The 16,412-nt window shown below is 41.2% G+C and overlaps 1 protein-coding gene across 2 annotated transcripts in view; it reads right to left on the reverse strand.

Annotated features, from left to right (window-relative positions):
- Positions 1-3,130: 3,130 nt before the first annotated feature.
- Positions 3,131-16,412, reverse strand: part of SYN2 (synapsin II) — a 190,074-nt gene continuing 176,792 nt past the window's right edge. Inside the window, exons 12-13 of one of the 2 annotated variants that reach the window (XR_009732589.1) lie at positions 3,710-4,406; positions 3,131-3,272 (exon numbers count right to left, since the gene is read on the reverse strand). Coding sequence is in view for 1 of the 2 variants with exons in the window: in XM_061397199.1 (XP_061253183.1) it covers positions 4,129-4,406 (278 nt within the window). In the remaining variant the exon portion in view is untranslated. Of the gene's footprint in view, positions 3,273-3,381; positions 4,407-16,412 lie in introns of those variants that run through there. The other variant, XM_061397199.1, reaches the window with a different exon arrangement.

Here is a 16,412-nt window from a genome sequence, read left to right on the forward strand (position 1 = left end):
TTTGCCTCTTCCTTAATTGTACACATCAGGAAACTGGAGTATATTTTACATTATTTATTTACTAAGTAAATCAACAGGAGAAAGGCAGGAAGCGTAACATATGGAAATCAGCTTAGTGTCCAGTTCACTGTATGACCACGGAGAAGTTAATATTGCTGAGTCCTCTATACATCTGTAAACTGAGGGATTCGGTCTAGATGAATGTCCTCCCAAGGTGCGCAATTTCTTGTTCTCTCTCCTTATTTTTAAAGTGGGAGGGTTAAATTATTATCTTAAATCAAGTAGATAGTTCCTCACTTGTTTTGGATTTTTTTTCCCTTAGAGTAAACAATATCTTTTTTTTTTTTTTAGAGTAAACAATATCTTAAGAAAAAAGCCTCCACTTCTGAACTCCTTTTATGAGTCTGTATATATTTTCCACTTGTACTGCCTTTAACATGTAATGAATTTCCTACAGATAAATGCTAATATTGTCTCTTTTAAACCTTAGCCTCAATCAAGGCTTTTAATACACAAATATCCATTGAGCTCTTATATATGTCCAGAATTCTGTTAGTCACCATGGAGGCTTAAAAAGAGAGAGAGAGGGAGCAGTATAAGACAATGGTACTGCTCTTAAGAAGCTCAAAACCTAGTGAACGGCATCCCAGGTTTGTTGTTGTTGTTATTCAGTCGCTAAATCGTGTCTAATTTTTTACAACCCCATAGACTGTAGCACTGGAGAAGGCAATGGCAACCCACTCTGTTACTCTTGCCTGGAAAATCCCATGGATGGAGGAGCCTGGTAGGCTGCAGTCCATGGGGTCGCTAAGAGTCAGACACAACTGAGCGACTTCACTTTCACTTTTCACTTTCATGCATTGGAGAAGGAAACGGCAACCCACTCCAGTGTTCTTGCCTGGAGAATCCCAGGAATGGGAGAGCCTGGTGGGCTGCTGTCCATGGGGTCACACAGAGTCCGACACGACTGAAGCAACTTAGCAGCAGCAGCAGCAGACTGAAGCACCAGGCTCCTCTGTCCTCCACTAGCTTCCAGAGTTTGCCCAAATTCATGTCCATTGAGCTGGGTGATGCTATCTAACTTATCTCATCCTCTGCTGCCTCCTTCTCCTTATCCCAGGTTTGGGGAAGTAATTTTTTCACAATTTCCTTTCAACTTATTCTAAGTTATTCTTGGATTTTTATCTTCACCACTGTTTCTAAAATCAATTGACTCTGTGATGTTTCTCTGGTTTTCCTTCCTCATTCAGAACATAAGATATTTTCTGACCTGGTGGATATTAATACAAATCCAGTCTTTCATAAGCTATAGTCATTGCACGCATGGCGTGAGCATTCTGTATTTCACCCATGAAGGCATGTCATGAAGAAGAATTGGAAACAAAATTTTTAAATTATTCATAAGAAATGTTGAGTTTATGGAAAGGAGAAGGATTATAAGCACACCATCAAAGTCAAATAAATATTGACAGATTTTAGTGAAGGACCCTGGAACTAGGGAGAATCCAACAGGGCACGAAAATGGACTTTGGACCAATTGAATAAGCCAAACAACATTTAAGAACTGCGCTACTCTGAAGAATTAGTATGGGCTTATTGAACTCATTAAGTCTCAAGGAGAGGCAGAGGCTTAAGCATAGTGTTGAATAAGAGTTTGATTGATGAAGACAACAGGCTTAAAGGAAAACATGCAAATAAAAGACCCGCCCTTCCACGTGATTTGGCAGCTGCTGTTACACGTGGCTGCTTCCACTCCAAGCGCTGCCTCTGGAGTCGAGGCGCCCCCATTGAAACTGCTGTTGCTACAGGATGAATTGGGTGTCATCCCCCAGTTCATCTGTTCAAGTTCTAACCCGCAGCACTTCAGATTGTGCCCATATTTGATGACAGCATCTCTACGGACCTGATTAAGTTAAAATGAGGTCGTTAGGATGGGCCCTTATACAGTACCACAGATGTTCTTATAAAGAAGTATAAGTCTGGGGACCTCCCTGGTGGCCCAGTGCTTAAGAATCTGCCATGTAATGAAGGGGACGCAGGTTTGATCTCTGGTCATGGAACTGTAAGATCCCACGTGCATGGAGCAACTAAGCCCATCTGCTGCAACTAGGGAGTCCCTACACTGCAACGAAATACCCCACGTGATGCAAAGAAGATCCCATGTGCTGCAACTAAATTTTTTACTTGCAGACAAGTAGATGATAAATACATAAATATTTTTTAGAAGAAAGGTAAATGTAGACACAGATATTTACAAGAGGGAAGACTCAGGGAGAAGTCAGCCACTTACAAGCCAACAAGAGAGGTCTGGAACAGATGTTTCCATCATGGCCAGCCCTCACGGGGAACCAGCCCTGAGGCCATCTTGGTCTCGGACTTCCAGCCTCTAACCGTGAGACGGTAAATGTCTGTTGTTTAAGCCACCCGTCCTGTGGTGTAGTCACGGCACCCTGATCTGACTAACACAGCCATGACATGCATCTTTATTTCGTTTATTTAACAAACACCTCTAGAGCTTACTATATGTGCCAGGCATGCTGTGAGCAGCTTTATGAACATTAATTTAATCCTCATAACGGCTCCATGAGGTAGGGACTACTCTGGTCCCCGGTTTGCAGATGGGGGAGCCTCAGCACATGGAAATGTAGCAACTTGCTCGGAGTCTCCTGCTCGGTAAGGAAGGGAGCGAGGACGCGAACCTGGGCAGCCTGACTCAGGTCCGCGTGCTGAAACCCCTCTGATATACTGTCTCTCTGCTTTTGTCTACTGAGATTTAAGCAGGGGTTCCAACATACAGGTTAAGACCTGTCTCCACAGAGTGTATTTTGTGTGTGTGTGTGTGTGTGTGTGTGTGTGTGTGTGTTTAAACGCAACACCATCCCCTCACTCGTTGCCAAGTAGATAGAAATCACATTTCATAATGTTTTTCTAGATTTTTAAGCTCTCACATCAAGGAAAATAATTCAGGATTCCTGAAAAAATATTTGCTGACCCTTCATGAGAGGCAGACCATCAGACTCCCCAGGCTTTGAATGAAGAATTCTTATTTCTTACCGGGGCACATTCCACGGAGGTAGGAGAGGAGCGATGTTGTCTTCTCGGTTGGCCTGCAGATAACTTCTTTCAGCTATGAGGAATGTTGGAGTGTAGCAGGAAGGAGCGGGCCCTGACACTGCAGCCTGGCATGGAGGCAGACCAAGGCTCTGGGCTGTTAGCAGACCACCGCCCAACGTGTGTGCGGGTGCTTGACGTCAACGTGTGAAAAAGTCTTTCTACAGAATCAACCAGAGGAGCCAAACATTACTAATCACGTTTCTCATGTTTAGCAATTAAATTACAAACATTTTCAGAACAATGAGAAACGAGGAAGGGGCGGAAATCAGTGTAGGAGAGAGGGAACCCTTTATCCCTGGCCAGAAAGCACAAGGGTTTTGAAGCTTGGTGTTGTCCCGGTGGCATTTTCCATGAGGAGAGCGTGAGAGCTGGACTGCAGTGCGGCAGGGAGAGTTAATTCCTTTCTAATCATTAAATGGAAGGAAAGTACACATGTCCGACCTGCCGAACATGCACTGGGCCGCACACTTTCCCACACCCTACCCTTGAGAGTTTCAGGTTGAAAGACTTTGTTTGCAGTCCTTCATTGCTCAGAGACTTGAGTGGAGGAGCCAGAAACACACCTCTTTACTCCTTCCCATTTCAGCTGACTCACCTGTGGCTTTTATGGAGGCGATCATGAGAGGCCAAAGTAGAGCAGCGGAGGTCAAGGTGGTGCCAGCAAAAAGTCTGGACTTTAGTGAATCAACATACTTTGTGATTGAAAAGATAGAGTGAAGGAAGGACTTCTTACACTGCATGCATTCGGCGCTTTTACTGGAACCCAGGTTATGCAGGGAACACCTTGGCAGAAGGAGGGCAACAGAGCTTTTTCCAATTATGAGTGACAAAACAAGCCAACATACGCTCAGTAAGAAAGGGGCTCTTCCCCACCATCTCCTCTCTCAACCAGTCCAAAGCTCAGCTTCTTTAAAATGATATATGTGCTTTTCTGTCTTGTTCTAAAAGGAAGCACCGATGCTAATTTTTTTGGGTGGGGGTCTCCAGATGAGATTGTTGTATGGCATCACCGACTCAATGGACATGGGTTTGGGTGGACTCCGGGAGTTGGGGATGGACAGGGAGGCCTGGCATGCTGCGGTTCATTGGTTCGCAAAGAGTCAGACACGACTGAGCGACTGAACTGAACTGAACTATCTCTGGTGTTTCCAAACAGGCCCCAGTCCCAGAATTTCCACTACGGAGACATCCTAAGCAAGCTGGTTGGCAAGTCTCTCCTGATGGTCTGGGAGCCAGGTCCGCCCCAGGTGTTCTACTGTTGATGTGCGCTGCGGGGAGCCGGCTTAGAACACCTGAGAACAAAAGGAGAAAAACATTATGAAATGTGATTGCTACCTGGGCTATGTCAGATAGGAAGGAAACAAGTCTTTTGTAAGGAAGCAGGTCTCAGCCTGAATCTCAGGGCCTCAGTAAAGAACGCCAGGAGATTGGTGGTTTGATGGGGATGGTGGTGGTGATGGCGGTGGTGGTCGTGGTGATGGTGCAGGACAGTCAAGGATTTCTAAACGAGAACACCTCATGGACGTGCTGCCCCTAAGGGATCAGCACCCGCCAAACCTGGGGTAGGGACGTGGTTCATTCTGGCGCGGTCCATTCATTTTGGGCAAATATAAGAAGCAAGATCAGATCCGCCCACATCAGGCTTGTGAGAAAACTCCATGAGACGGCCAGGGAACTGGGAGATGTTCTGTAACTGAAACCTTTGTAGTTCTCTCGTATCTTTGGAGATAACTGCTAGAGGATGAAATTATAGATAAGGTCAAGACCGGGTTCGGCTTCTTTACTGGATAGTTTAACTCAAATTGAAGGCTTTGGAGAGTTCTAATTCTTCAGGTCATGCTGAAAGCCAAAAAAAAAAAAAAAAAAAGTTGCAAGCCACCTCCCACCCAAAACTGAAGTTCTTTATCACTCTTTTAAAGAGACACCATGACAACAACACAGCAGGTAGTTTTTATGCTCCTTCAGGTCCTTCTAACTTGAATAACAACATTGCTAGTTTATCATTCTCAGCTAAGTCAGGCAATACCTGCTATGCAGGATTTCTCAGCAAAATGATTTACTGCAAGAAACTATCAATTGCCTGTCTCCCTTGGTGACTCTAGAGAGACTGACAAAGACCAGAGATATGAAAGGAAAATATTTGTGAAATAAAATTAGAGTCCTTGCTCCTTCCACTTGGCACCAGTCTTATCTCTCTAGAGTAATTCTAAGACTCTTATTCAAGTTGAAAGCTCAGCCTGCCTTTCCATGATGAATATTTGCATCATTGAATAATTTATTTGTTACTCATTTAGCTAACCAATTTATTTCAGGGGCAGACTAAGTATACAGGGTGTGAACTAATTTGCACGTACTTTTTGATCAGAATAATAGTTTCATTCTGCCACAAGTGATGCTAAAACTCACACAAAGAAGCATAGTATGTAAGGCGCTTTGTAAAAGGAACTTGCACATTTTCTGATTATTTTAGTACATAGGGTTCATGCTACGCTAAGTCGCTTCAGTTGTGTCCGACTCTGTGCGACACTAGGGACAGCAGCCCACCAGATTCTCTAGGCAAGAATACTGGAGTGGGTTGCCATTTCCTTCTCCAACATAGGGTTCAAGTAGAGCTTACAAAGGGCTTCCCTGATGGCTCAGATGGTAAAGAATATCCCTGAAATGAAGGAGACATGGGTTCAATCCCTGGGTGGGGAAGATCCCCTGGAGAAGGAAATGGCAACTCATCACTGCAATATTCTTGCCTGGGAAATCCCATGGACAGAGGAGCCTGGCAGGCTACAGTCCATGGGGTCACAAAGAGTTGGACACAACTGAGTGACTAACACTTTTCACTTTTCACTTTCTTTCATAGCTTCCAAAAAAGTCTCATCTCTATTTTAATGTAGTTACCTCTTTAATGAACTTATCTCAAGATACAGTCATATTCTGAGGTGTTGAGACTTAGGTTTTCAACATACGAATTTTGAGGGGACATCATACAGCTCATAACACTGAGTTTTGTATTAGTCATATCTGCTATGGTCTGAATGTTTGTGTCCCTCCAAAATTCATATATTGAAACCTAATCCCCAAGGTCATGGTATTAGGAGGTGGGATCTCTGGGAGGTGATTAAGAGGCTGGAAATCTACTAGAAAGTGGATTAGTGCCCTTTAAAAAGTGGCCGAAGAACACATATTTGCCCCGGACCACCACGTGAGAACATGGTGAAGAGGTTTTGTCTATAAGCCAGGATGCAGGCCTTCACCAGACACTGAGTCTTCCAATGCCATGATTTGGACTTCCAACCTCTTAACACTGTGAAATAAATTTCTGTTTTTAATAAACCACCCAGTCTTTGGTATTTTAGCAGCCCATACAAACGGGCCACTTGGGGTCCTTGGTTCTCTGAGTCAACAGGCACAGATTAAAAGGAAAAAAAAAAAAAGAGTCTCATAAGGTTATTTTTTAAAAAACAAAAAGCCCTAGTATTGGATGAAAGTGCCTAAATATTTTCTCACCCCAACTAATTTGTGTTGGTTAAATTCTGCTGATGGATTGCATAACTGAATTAGGAAAAAGGAATGCCAGAAACCCGCTTGAGGTTCAAAGGACAATGAAGTTAAAATAACTGTGGTCTCTAAAGTACTGAGTCAAGAGAATGTCCTGGGTTCATGGAAGGAGTTAGAGAGAAAGGAAAAGGAATTCAGTGGTAACTGTGGTGAAGAAGTACGGTTTCTGAATTGACAGATGAGGGATCTAACTGCACATTCTGGTGCTTGTCGCCTCACCCTGGGGCCTCCACAGAATGAGGCGCTTGCACTAGATGATCTCTGAGGTCCTTCGGTGTCTATTAGTCTGTAAAACAGGGGACATCCGTTTAGAGGATGCCAGGTTTGATCAGTAACACATTTTTGTTTATATGTGATTTAAGTAAATAAAAATTTGTACTATATTAGCATACTTAGCATTTTCTCAATGGCTTTTCCAGTCTCTGAATTCCACTTGGTTAAACAGGCTATTTAAATAAAATTAGAAACTTCCAGGTAGAATCAATGGGGTAGGATTGTCAATTATACCTCAATTAAAAAAATTAATGGGTAGGGAGATAATTAGAGCAAGCTATCAAAACAATAGAACAAAGATCTTAAAGAAAAGAATGAAGGTATATAATACTTGTCTAAATGTTACCAGCAAGAATATGAGAGCTAGGGAATTTGAAGAAAGCCACAGCAGGAAATGCAAAGAGCCAACTCATTGGGAAAGACCCTGATTCTGGAAAGAGGGCAAGAAGAGAAGGGGGCAACAGAGGATGAGATGGTTGGATGGCATTACCAGTTCAATGGACATGAGTTTGAGCAAGCTCCTGGAGATAGTGAAGGAAAAGGAAGCTTGGTGTGCTGCAGTCCATGGGGTCACGAAAGTGTCAGACATGACTTAGCATCTGAACAGCAAATACCAACAGTGGGAAAATATGTGTCCATAAATCATCTTTTGTTTTGGACCATCAACTTTGGTTTAAAAGAGTTAAGAAAACATAGAGGATGGTCCAAATAAACGTTTCAAACATTGAAGAGATAAAATAACATTAAAAAAAATCCTTGACACTTCATAGTCTACCAGTGGAGACCTCTTCAATAAAGGTGGTTCTCTGAATAAATGTTAGCCTATAATCTAATCTATTTGGAAACCTCATTTTTATAACCTCCACTAGTCAACTTCAAAATCTCCACACAAAGAAGAAATTCTATGGAAAACATGGAAATCAAGAACTGGGAGCAAAACCGGGCAAGAGAGAAGACCTGTCCTAAGACACACAGGTACCACTGCTGTGAAGGACACCGGCAGGGCTGAGGTCACACCACCTGCCTTAGTGGAGGTTCCCTGGGACACAGACCTGGAGGTGGAGATCTGCCTGCAGGAGGGTCAGCCGGGATCTTCTCAGCAGCAAGCCCTGGAAGGCAGTGAGGGAAGCAGGACTGCGTATGAGGAGAAGTCGAGCTGTGAAGAAGCTGCAACAAAGCTTCAGCCAATCCTGCCAAAAGTTCTGGAGCTGGGGTGGCCTTTCAAAGCTGGCTCAAGTCAAAACGAGAAGATTGGGTCTTTGTACAAGCCCATGTACTGGATGTAAGCGGCACCTGGGAGAGAGCATAACCTGGGGTGAAGCAGCTGCCCAGGGCTGAGGGCAATGCCCAGAGAGAAACTCGACTGTCAGCTTTCAGCAGTCAGTGCTGTCAGCTACTGGGGGACGTAGTCCTGAGCTGGGGGAAGGAGGACTTGGGTCCTGCACTAAAGGTCACCAAGTCTATGCACCACAGATAACGAACCTGATTCACAGGAGTCTCTGCACAAGAAACCTGGCAATACGTCATCTACGCCCACATTCGATGAGAACTAACACATGCAGAAGAGAATTAAAAACGTCTTGATAACAGGACATTGTAACCGCTGACAGTGTACCTGTGAGATAGGAGCCAAAGAAAAATGACACGAAGGAGGAAAACAAAAACAACAACAACAACTTAAAGGGCAAGGCGTCCAGAATCAGTTAGTGTTGTAGAGAAAACGGATCCTAGCGTCTCACTATGCCTGATGGCATCATCCTATCACACAGCCCATCACTCTGATGATCAGATCATCAAGAAAGCGGTATTCCTTACATTTTGTTTATAAAGCCAAAACAGATTTCAGGAAAATTTCCTTCCAGCATGTAGTTGATGGTTTAAAAGCTTGACTGCTTACTCATGGCTATTCAGACTCCACCCCCTTCTCTGGAGGATCTGAAGCTCACTAGGCATGGCTTCAACAAGAGCTTTGTTAGGTAGATGTTCCCACCACGTGTCTGTGGCAGTGGCTCTGTATCCTATTTCTTTCCTTCCTTAATCAGGTCCCCTGGGGAGTGCACTTGATAAGCACGAGGCCAGGTACTGATTCTTGCAGGTTGATTGCAGGTTTGGAGCATGCTCTTTGCCTCATCAGTCATCTTGTCCTTGCTTACATGGCTTAAGAAAATTTCCTGCCAGCAGGTAGACTTCTGCTCCGGCTCAGCCATTCAGCCAGTCTCTTTCCTGTCTTATAAAGAAGACACAGTAAAAGCAGATTTCGGACCAGCTTTCAGAGGCTGTATGCCTGCGACCTGGGGGGCAGTGAGAAGTTGTTGCATTTCAACGGTTAAGTATGAGGAGAAAGTATTCCTGAAAATTAACCTAACTGGAAAGTCAATGAAAGTATTTTTTTTTTTTTTTTTATGAAACGCTGAATCATTCTCATGCATGGAGCCAGGAGTTTATGCAATTTCTCTTTTATCACCGGAAGATCTTTAGTAATTGTGGGCACTCCTCTTATTTCAATAGCTTCAGAGAGGGATTGTTGACACCTTAGATTAAGCCAGTGGATACATGCCACCTTTTTCCATTCATAAAGTCAAAGCACCAGGCATGTGCTAAAAACCTGAAAGTCATTAAAGAACTGGACTTCAGTCTTTTTTTAACCTTGATTTTTTAACATTTTTGTAAGATCTTTATATCATGAACACAATCAGCAATCCTTTTTTTTTTTTTTTGTAATTTAATTCTTATGGCAGTAGGAAATGGCAACCCAATCCAATATTCTTGCCTGGAGAATCCCATGGACAGAGGAACCTGGTGGGCTCCAGTCCATGGGGTCGAAAAGAGTCAAACACGACTGAGCAACTGAGCACACACATGGTGGCAAGAACTTAACGTGAGATCTACCCATTTAAATTTTCCAGCATACAATGCAGCTCTGTGGACTCTAGGTACAAGGCTGCATAGATCTCTAGAACATATTGTCTTGTTTAGCCCATTGATTAGTAGCTCCCCGTTTCCCCCACCTCGAGCCTCTGCCAACCACCATTCCACTCTGATTCTACACATTTGACTATTTTAGATTTTTCATGAGTGGAACCACGAGGTGTTTGTCTTTCTGCGACTGGCTTACTTCACTTAGCATGATGTCCTCGAGGTCCATCCGTGTTTCCCTCGCTTTGGGGGCTGGATTGTGTCTCATTGTGTGCATGTGGCACATCTTCCTTATCCACTCGTCCGTGGAAGGGCATGTAGATTGTTTCCGCGTCTTGGTTACTCTGAAGGCTGGTGCAGTAAACATGGATCTCCTAGGGATCTGAGGAGTCTTCTAATCCTCAGCACCTCAAAATGGATCCATTCCGTCTCTCTCCTCCCCTCATCGTCCTTTGTCCTCAGATAAGCCTTCAGGCTTATATGGCATTTCTAGCGAACACACTGACTCACAGTGTGAAAAGTGTAACACATTATACCCTGGCAACCGCTTTGCCAACTAAATCGACAAAATTGGACATAATCTCAAAAGCAGATCTTACACATCCATATCTTATAAAGATTTTATTTTCTTTATGAAATTGTATACAAATGTTAGTATACTTGACCTCAAGAATATGGTTGGATGACTTAATTCCAGTAACCTTGAAGCAAATTGGAGCTTATTACTTGCACCTCAGTAATTGAAGGCACATACAGAATATACTCAAGTTTTCCTAATTTTATGTTAGGAATCACAGAAGACAGCTAGTGTCACTAGGGTTAGATTTCTTTTGTTTTGAAGATCAACTAAAGGCCGGTTGCGAAGGGATAATGTCAAGAAATACGCATGGCCTGGGAGAAAGAATGAACCTTAAATTAAACTGGTAATATAACTTAAAGCATTCTACTTTAAAGTGAAAACTTAAAGTTTCTCCAAGCTATAGGGTACCTGATTACACAATTGGTGATTTATTTTACTATATTTCACTCATCCCTATTTAACCTTGAGTCGGAACACAGCTATAAGCTATTATTTTTCCATGAGACTGAAATGCAGATTGGAGTTCTGCTTCTAGCTGTGATGGAATAACTAGTACCAGACTTGCTCTCCAGCTAGACAACGAAAAAACTGAACAAAACTTATGAAACAATTGTTTTCCAGACAGCAGACAATAGAGAGCATAGCACTGCTGTCCTCAGGAGAAGAGAGACAAAAGGGGTAAGCCCTATGTGCACCCCAGTGAGCCACTGCACTTTCTGGAGTTCAGTATAGGGAAGGGGGACAGAAGCAGAACATGTAGGTCTTGCTAAGAGAAGAGACAGGGACTGGGGTTCTGGGAGGCTGAAGATCCTGGAGTTTATGGGCTAGAGTAATAGTGAGGTGGGAGCTACACTGAGAAAAAGCTCCAGAAGTTGTTTGAGCCTGAATAAGAGCATGCATAGAATGAGACCACAAAGCAGGGCTAATAACAATGATGTATAACAATTACCAGGGAAAACATGAGCAGCAGGGAGCACAGTTCACAGAGGTCATACAATGCTAGGAGACATTCAAGTGTGGACCCCCTTAAGCACCTGGATCACTCAGCACGCACCCCCGAAAGACCATACCTTAGAAATAAGGCTAAACTAACTATAAGTTAAGGTTGTCCCATACATACATAGCAAAACTTAAAAAGCAAGCCTTGAAAAGGCCAAATTCATCTCTACGTATTTTAACTGCCTGCCGAAAGCCCATAATACTCTTTGAAGGAAGATAGCAAAATTCAAACAATCAACACAAAACATCACAATATCCACTATCCAAGAAAAAGTTGTTAGACTTGTGAAGAAACAGGAAATGTGATCCATAGGCATGATTAAAAATTAGTCAGCAAAGACAGTTCTAAAAATGACAGAGATGGTGTTAATATCAGACAAGAACTTTGAAAGCTAACACAAATATTGAAGGGTTTGAATAAAAACATGAACACAATGAAGGGTGAAATTAAGATGTGTAAAAGGACTGAATAGGCATTCTAGAGCTGAAAAATACAATATCTGAAATGAAAAATGAGAATAATAGTAATTAAGAACGTGTGATGGAAGATCAGGGAACTTGAAGCCATAGATAATAGAAACTATAAAGGCCAGGTATAAAAGAAAAAAAGATTTGGAAAAAGATAGAGCCTTTGTGACTTGTGTGACAAAATTAAGTGGTCAAACATGAATGTAATAAAAGTCCAAGAAGGAGGAGAGGCAGAAAAAAAAATGGAGAAATGAAGGCCAAATTTCCCTCAAATTGGGCTTGCCTGGTGGCTCAGAGGGTAAAGAATCTGCCGGCAATGCAGGAGACCCAGGTTCGATCCCTGGATCAGGGAGATCCCTTGGAGAAGGGAATGAGAACCCACTCCAGTATTCGTGCCTGGCGAATTCCATGGACAGAGGAGCTTTAAGGGCCACAGTCTGTGCTGTCACAAAGAGTCAGACATGACTGAGCGACTAACACTTTCTCTTTTCCCTCAAATTAAATACAAAACAAAACCAACCTATGAACCCATGAGTCAAACACATTCAATGAATTCCAAGCAAAATAAATACAAAGAAAAGTACATCAAGACACTTCATGATCAAATTGCTGAAAACAAGTTATAAAGAGAAAATCTTAAAAGTAGACAGAGGGAAAAACACACATTTTAATTTAGAGGAAACAAAGATAATGACTTTTAACTTCTTTTCAGAAACCACGCAAACTAGATGATTTTTAAATGCTGAAAGAAAATTTTCCAATATTCCAAGTGAAAATAGTCTTAAAAACTAAAGGTGAAATAATGACATTGTCAAGCAAACAGAACCTGGGAGAATTCAGCAGCAGCAGCCTAGCACTGCAAAAAGTTCTAAAGGAAGCACTTCAGGATGAAGGCTAACAACATCAGAGGGAAATCTGGATCTAGACAAAGGAATGGTGAGTCTCAGACATAACAAATGTGTGGGCAAATTTAAAAGATTTTTTCTTTTTTATTTCTTTCAAAAAATAATTTACTGTTTGAAGGGAAAATAACAACAAGGTATTGAGTGTTTATAATATACAGAATTTTAAAAGTATAGGCAGGAGGGAGGAATGGAATATTTTTTAATTTTTTTATTGTGCCTATATATATCTATCTATAATGTGTATGTATATATATATGTGAACATAAATTTGTCTTTTTAACCATTTTAAGTTCAGCGGCATCAATTATACCCACAATGTTGTGCAAACATCACCACTATCTATTTCCAAAATAATTCATCATCTAAAACAGAAACTCCATGCCCATGAAATAAGAATTGCCTGGCATAATACTCCCAGACTTCACATAATACTACAAAGCAACAGTAATCAAAATAGGATGGTATTGGCATGAAAACAGGCATACAGATTAATGGAATACAAAACAGAGACCAGAAATAAACCCACATACCTATGGTTAATTAATCTATAACAAAGGCGATAAGAATATACAATGAATAAAAGATGGTCTCTTCAGTAAGTGATGCTGGGAAAGTTGGACAGTTGCATGTTAATCAATGAAATTAGACTACCTTCTCTTACACCATATAAAAAAATAGAATCAAAATGGTTTAAAAATCTAAATAAAAGACTTGATACCATAAAACTCCTAGAAGAGAACACAGGCAAAACAGCATTCCTGGACTTAAATCAGATCAATATTTTCTTAAATCAATCTCCCAAGGCAAAAGAAATAAGAGCAAAAATAAACAAATGGGACCAAATAAAACTTTAAAGTTTTAGCATAGCAAAGGAAAACAGCAACAAAACAAAAAGACAACCTATGAGATGGGAGAAAGTATTTGCAAATGATGCAACTGACAAGGGCTTAATTCCAAAATATACAAACAGTGCATAAAACTCAATAAAAAAAATCAAAAAATAGATTTTTTTTGACCTAAATAGACATCTCTCCACAGAAGACATACAGATGGCCAACAGGCACATGAAAAGATGCTCTACATTGCTACTTATTAGAGAAATGCAAAGCAAAACTACAATAAGGTACCACCTCACACCAGTCAGAATGGCCATCATTAAAAAGTCTACAAATAATAAATACTGAAGAGGATGTGGAGAAAAGGGAGTCTTCCTACGCTGTTGGTGCGAAGGTAGATTGGTGCAGCCAACTTTTCCATATTGTTTTTTTGGAAAACAATATGGAAGGTCTGTAATAAGCTAAAAATAGGCCTACATATGATCTAGCAATCCCATTTCTGACCATATATCCAGCAAATACGAAAACTGTAATTTGAAAAGATACATGCACCCCAAGGTTCAAAGCAGCATATAAGACATGCAAACAACCCAAGCATCCATCAACAGATGATCGGCTTAAGGAGATGTGGTATATATTAATCCAATGGAATATTACTTGGACATAAAGAAAGAATGAAACATTAGTACCAACATGGATGGACCTAGGAAATACCACCCCAAGTAAAGTTAGGTCAGAAAGAGAAATACAAATATTATACTACTATACAAATATTATACACTACCACTTACATGGGGACTCTAAAAAATAATACAAATGAATCTATACACAAAACAGAAACAGATTCACAGACACAGAAAACAAACTTGTGGTTGAAGGGAAAGGGAAGGGGAGGGGTGAATTAGGAGTATGGGATTAACAAATACAAACTACTATACATAAAATAGATAAGAAACAAGGATTAACTTATGGTACAGGGGACTATGTTCAATATCTTATAATAAACTATAATGGAAATAATCTGAAATAGACATCAGTTCAGTTCAGTCACTCAGTCGTGTCCGACACTTTGAGACCCCATGAATCGCAGCACGCCAGGCCTCCCTGTCCATCACTATCTCCCGCAGTTCACTCAAACTCATGTCCATCGAGTCGGTGATGCCATCCAGCCATCTCATCCTCTGTCGTCCCCTTCTCCTCCTGCCCCCAATCCCTCCCAGCATCAGAGTCTTTTCCAATGAGTCAACTCTTCGCATGAGGTGGCCAAAGGACTGGAGTTTCAGATTTAGCATCATTCCTTCCAAAGAAATCCCAGGGCTGATCTCCTTCAGAATGGACTGGTTGGATCTCCTTGCAGACCAAGGGACTCTCAAGAGTCTTCTCCAACACCACAGTTCAAAAGCATCAATTCTTCGGCTCTCAGCTTTCTTCACAGTCCAACTCTCGCATCCATATGTGACTACAGGAAAAACCATAGCCTTGACTAAATGGACCTTTGTTGGCAAAGTGATGTCTCTGTTTTTCAATATGCTATCTAGGTTGGTCATAACTTTTCTTCCAAGGAGTAAGCGTCTTTTAATTTCATGGCTGTAGTCACCATCTGCAGTCATTTTGGAGCCCCAAATATAAAGTCTGACACTGTTTCCACTGTTTCCCCATCTAATTCCCATGAAGTAATGGGACCAGATGCCATGATCTTCGTTTTCTGAATGTTGAGCTTTAAGCCAACTTTTTCACTCTCCTCTTTCACTTTCATCAAGAGGCTTTTTAGTTCCTCTTCACTTTCTGCCATAAGGGTGGTGTCCTCTGCATATCTGAGGTGATTGATATTTCTCCCGACAATCTTGATTCCAGCTTGTGCTTCTTCCAGCCCAGCGTTTCTCATGATGTACTCTGCATACAAGTTAAATAAGCAGGGTGACAATATACAGCCTTGACGTACTCCTTTTCCTATTTGGAACCAGTCTGTTGTTAGATATAACTAAATCACTTTGCTGAAACTAACATAATATTGTAAATCAACTATATTTCAATAAGAGAAATAATTTCCTGTCATGCACCGTCAGTCCATGGTTTCTTCTATTCTACTTTGGTCTCTGTGAGTTAGCCTACTCCAGTGATTTCAAGTAAGTGGGATCATACACTATTTGTCCTTTTGTATCTGGCTCTTTTTCACAATGTTTTCAAGTTTCATTCATGCTGAAATGGATGACATAGAGTATCAGAACTCCATTTCTTTCTGTGGCTGAATAATAATCCATTGTTCGTACAGGCAGACCTCAGAGATACTGTCAGTTTGGTTCTAGACCATCAAAAAGGGAATATTGCAGCAAAGTGAGTCACAAAAATTTTTCAGTTTCCCAGTGCATACAAAAGTTATGTTTATACTATGCTATAGTCTGTTAGGTGTATAATAGCATTATGTCTACAAAAAAACATATCTACCTTAATTTTAAAATATTAAAAATTTATTGCTAGAAAATGCTGACCATTATCTGAGGTTTAGTGAGTCATAATCATTTTGCTGGTAGAGAGTTTGAAATATTGCGAGTATTGCCACAATATGACACAGACACAAAGTGAGCAAATACTATTGGAAACATGGCTCCAATAATCTTGCTCCACACAAGGCTACCACAAACCTTCCATTTATAAAACACAACACAACACAACACAACACATAGTATCTACAAAGCACAATAACACAAAGTGCAATAAAAATATATGTGTGTGTTTATATATGTTGTTGTTACTTAGTTGCTAAATTAT

Source organism: Bos javanicus, chromosome 22, assembly GCF_032452875.1.
Source record: "Bos javanicus breed banteng chromosome 22, ARS-OSU_banteng_1.0, whole genome shotgun sequence".
NCBI lineage: Eukaryota > Metazoa > Chordata > Mammalia > Artiodactyla > Bovidae > Bos > Bos javanicus.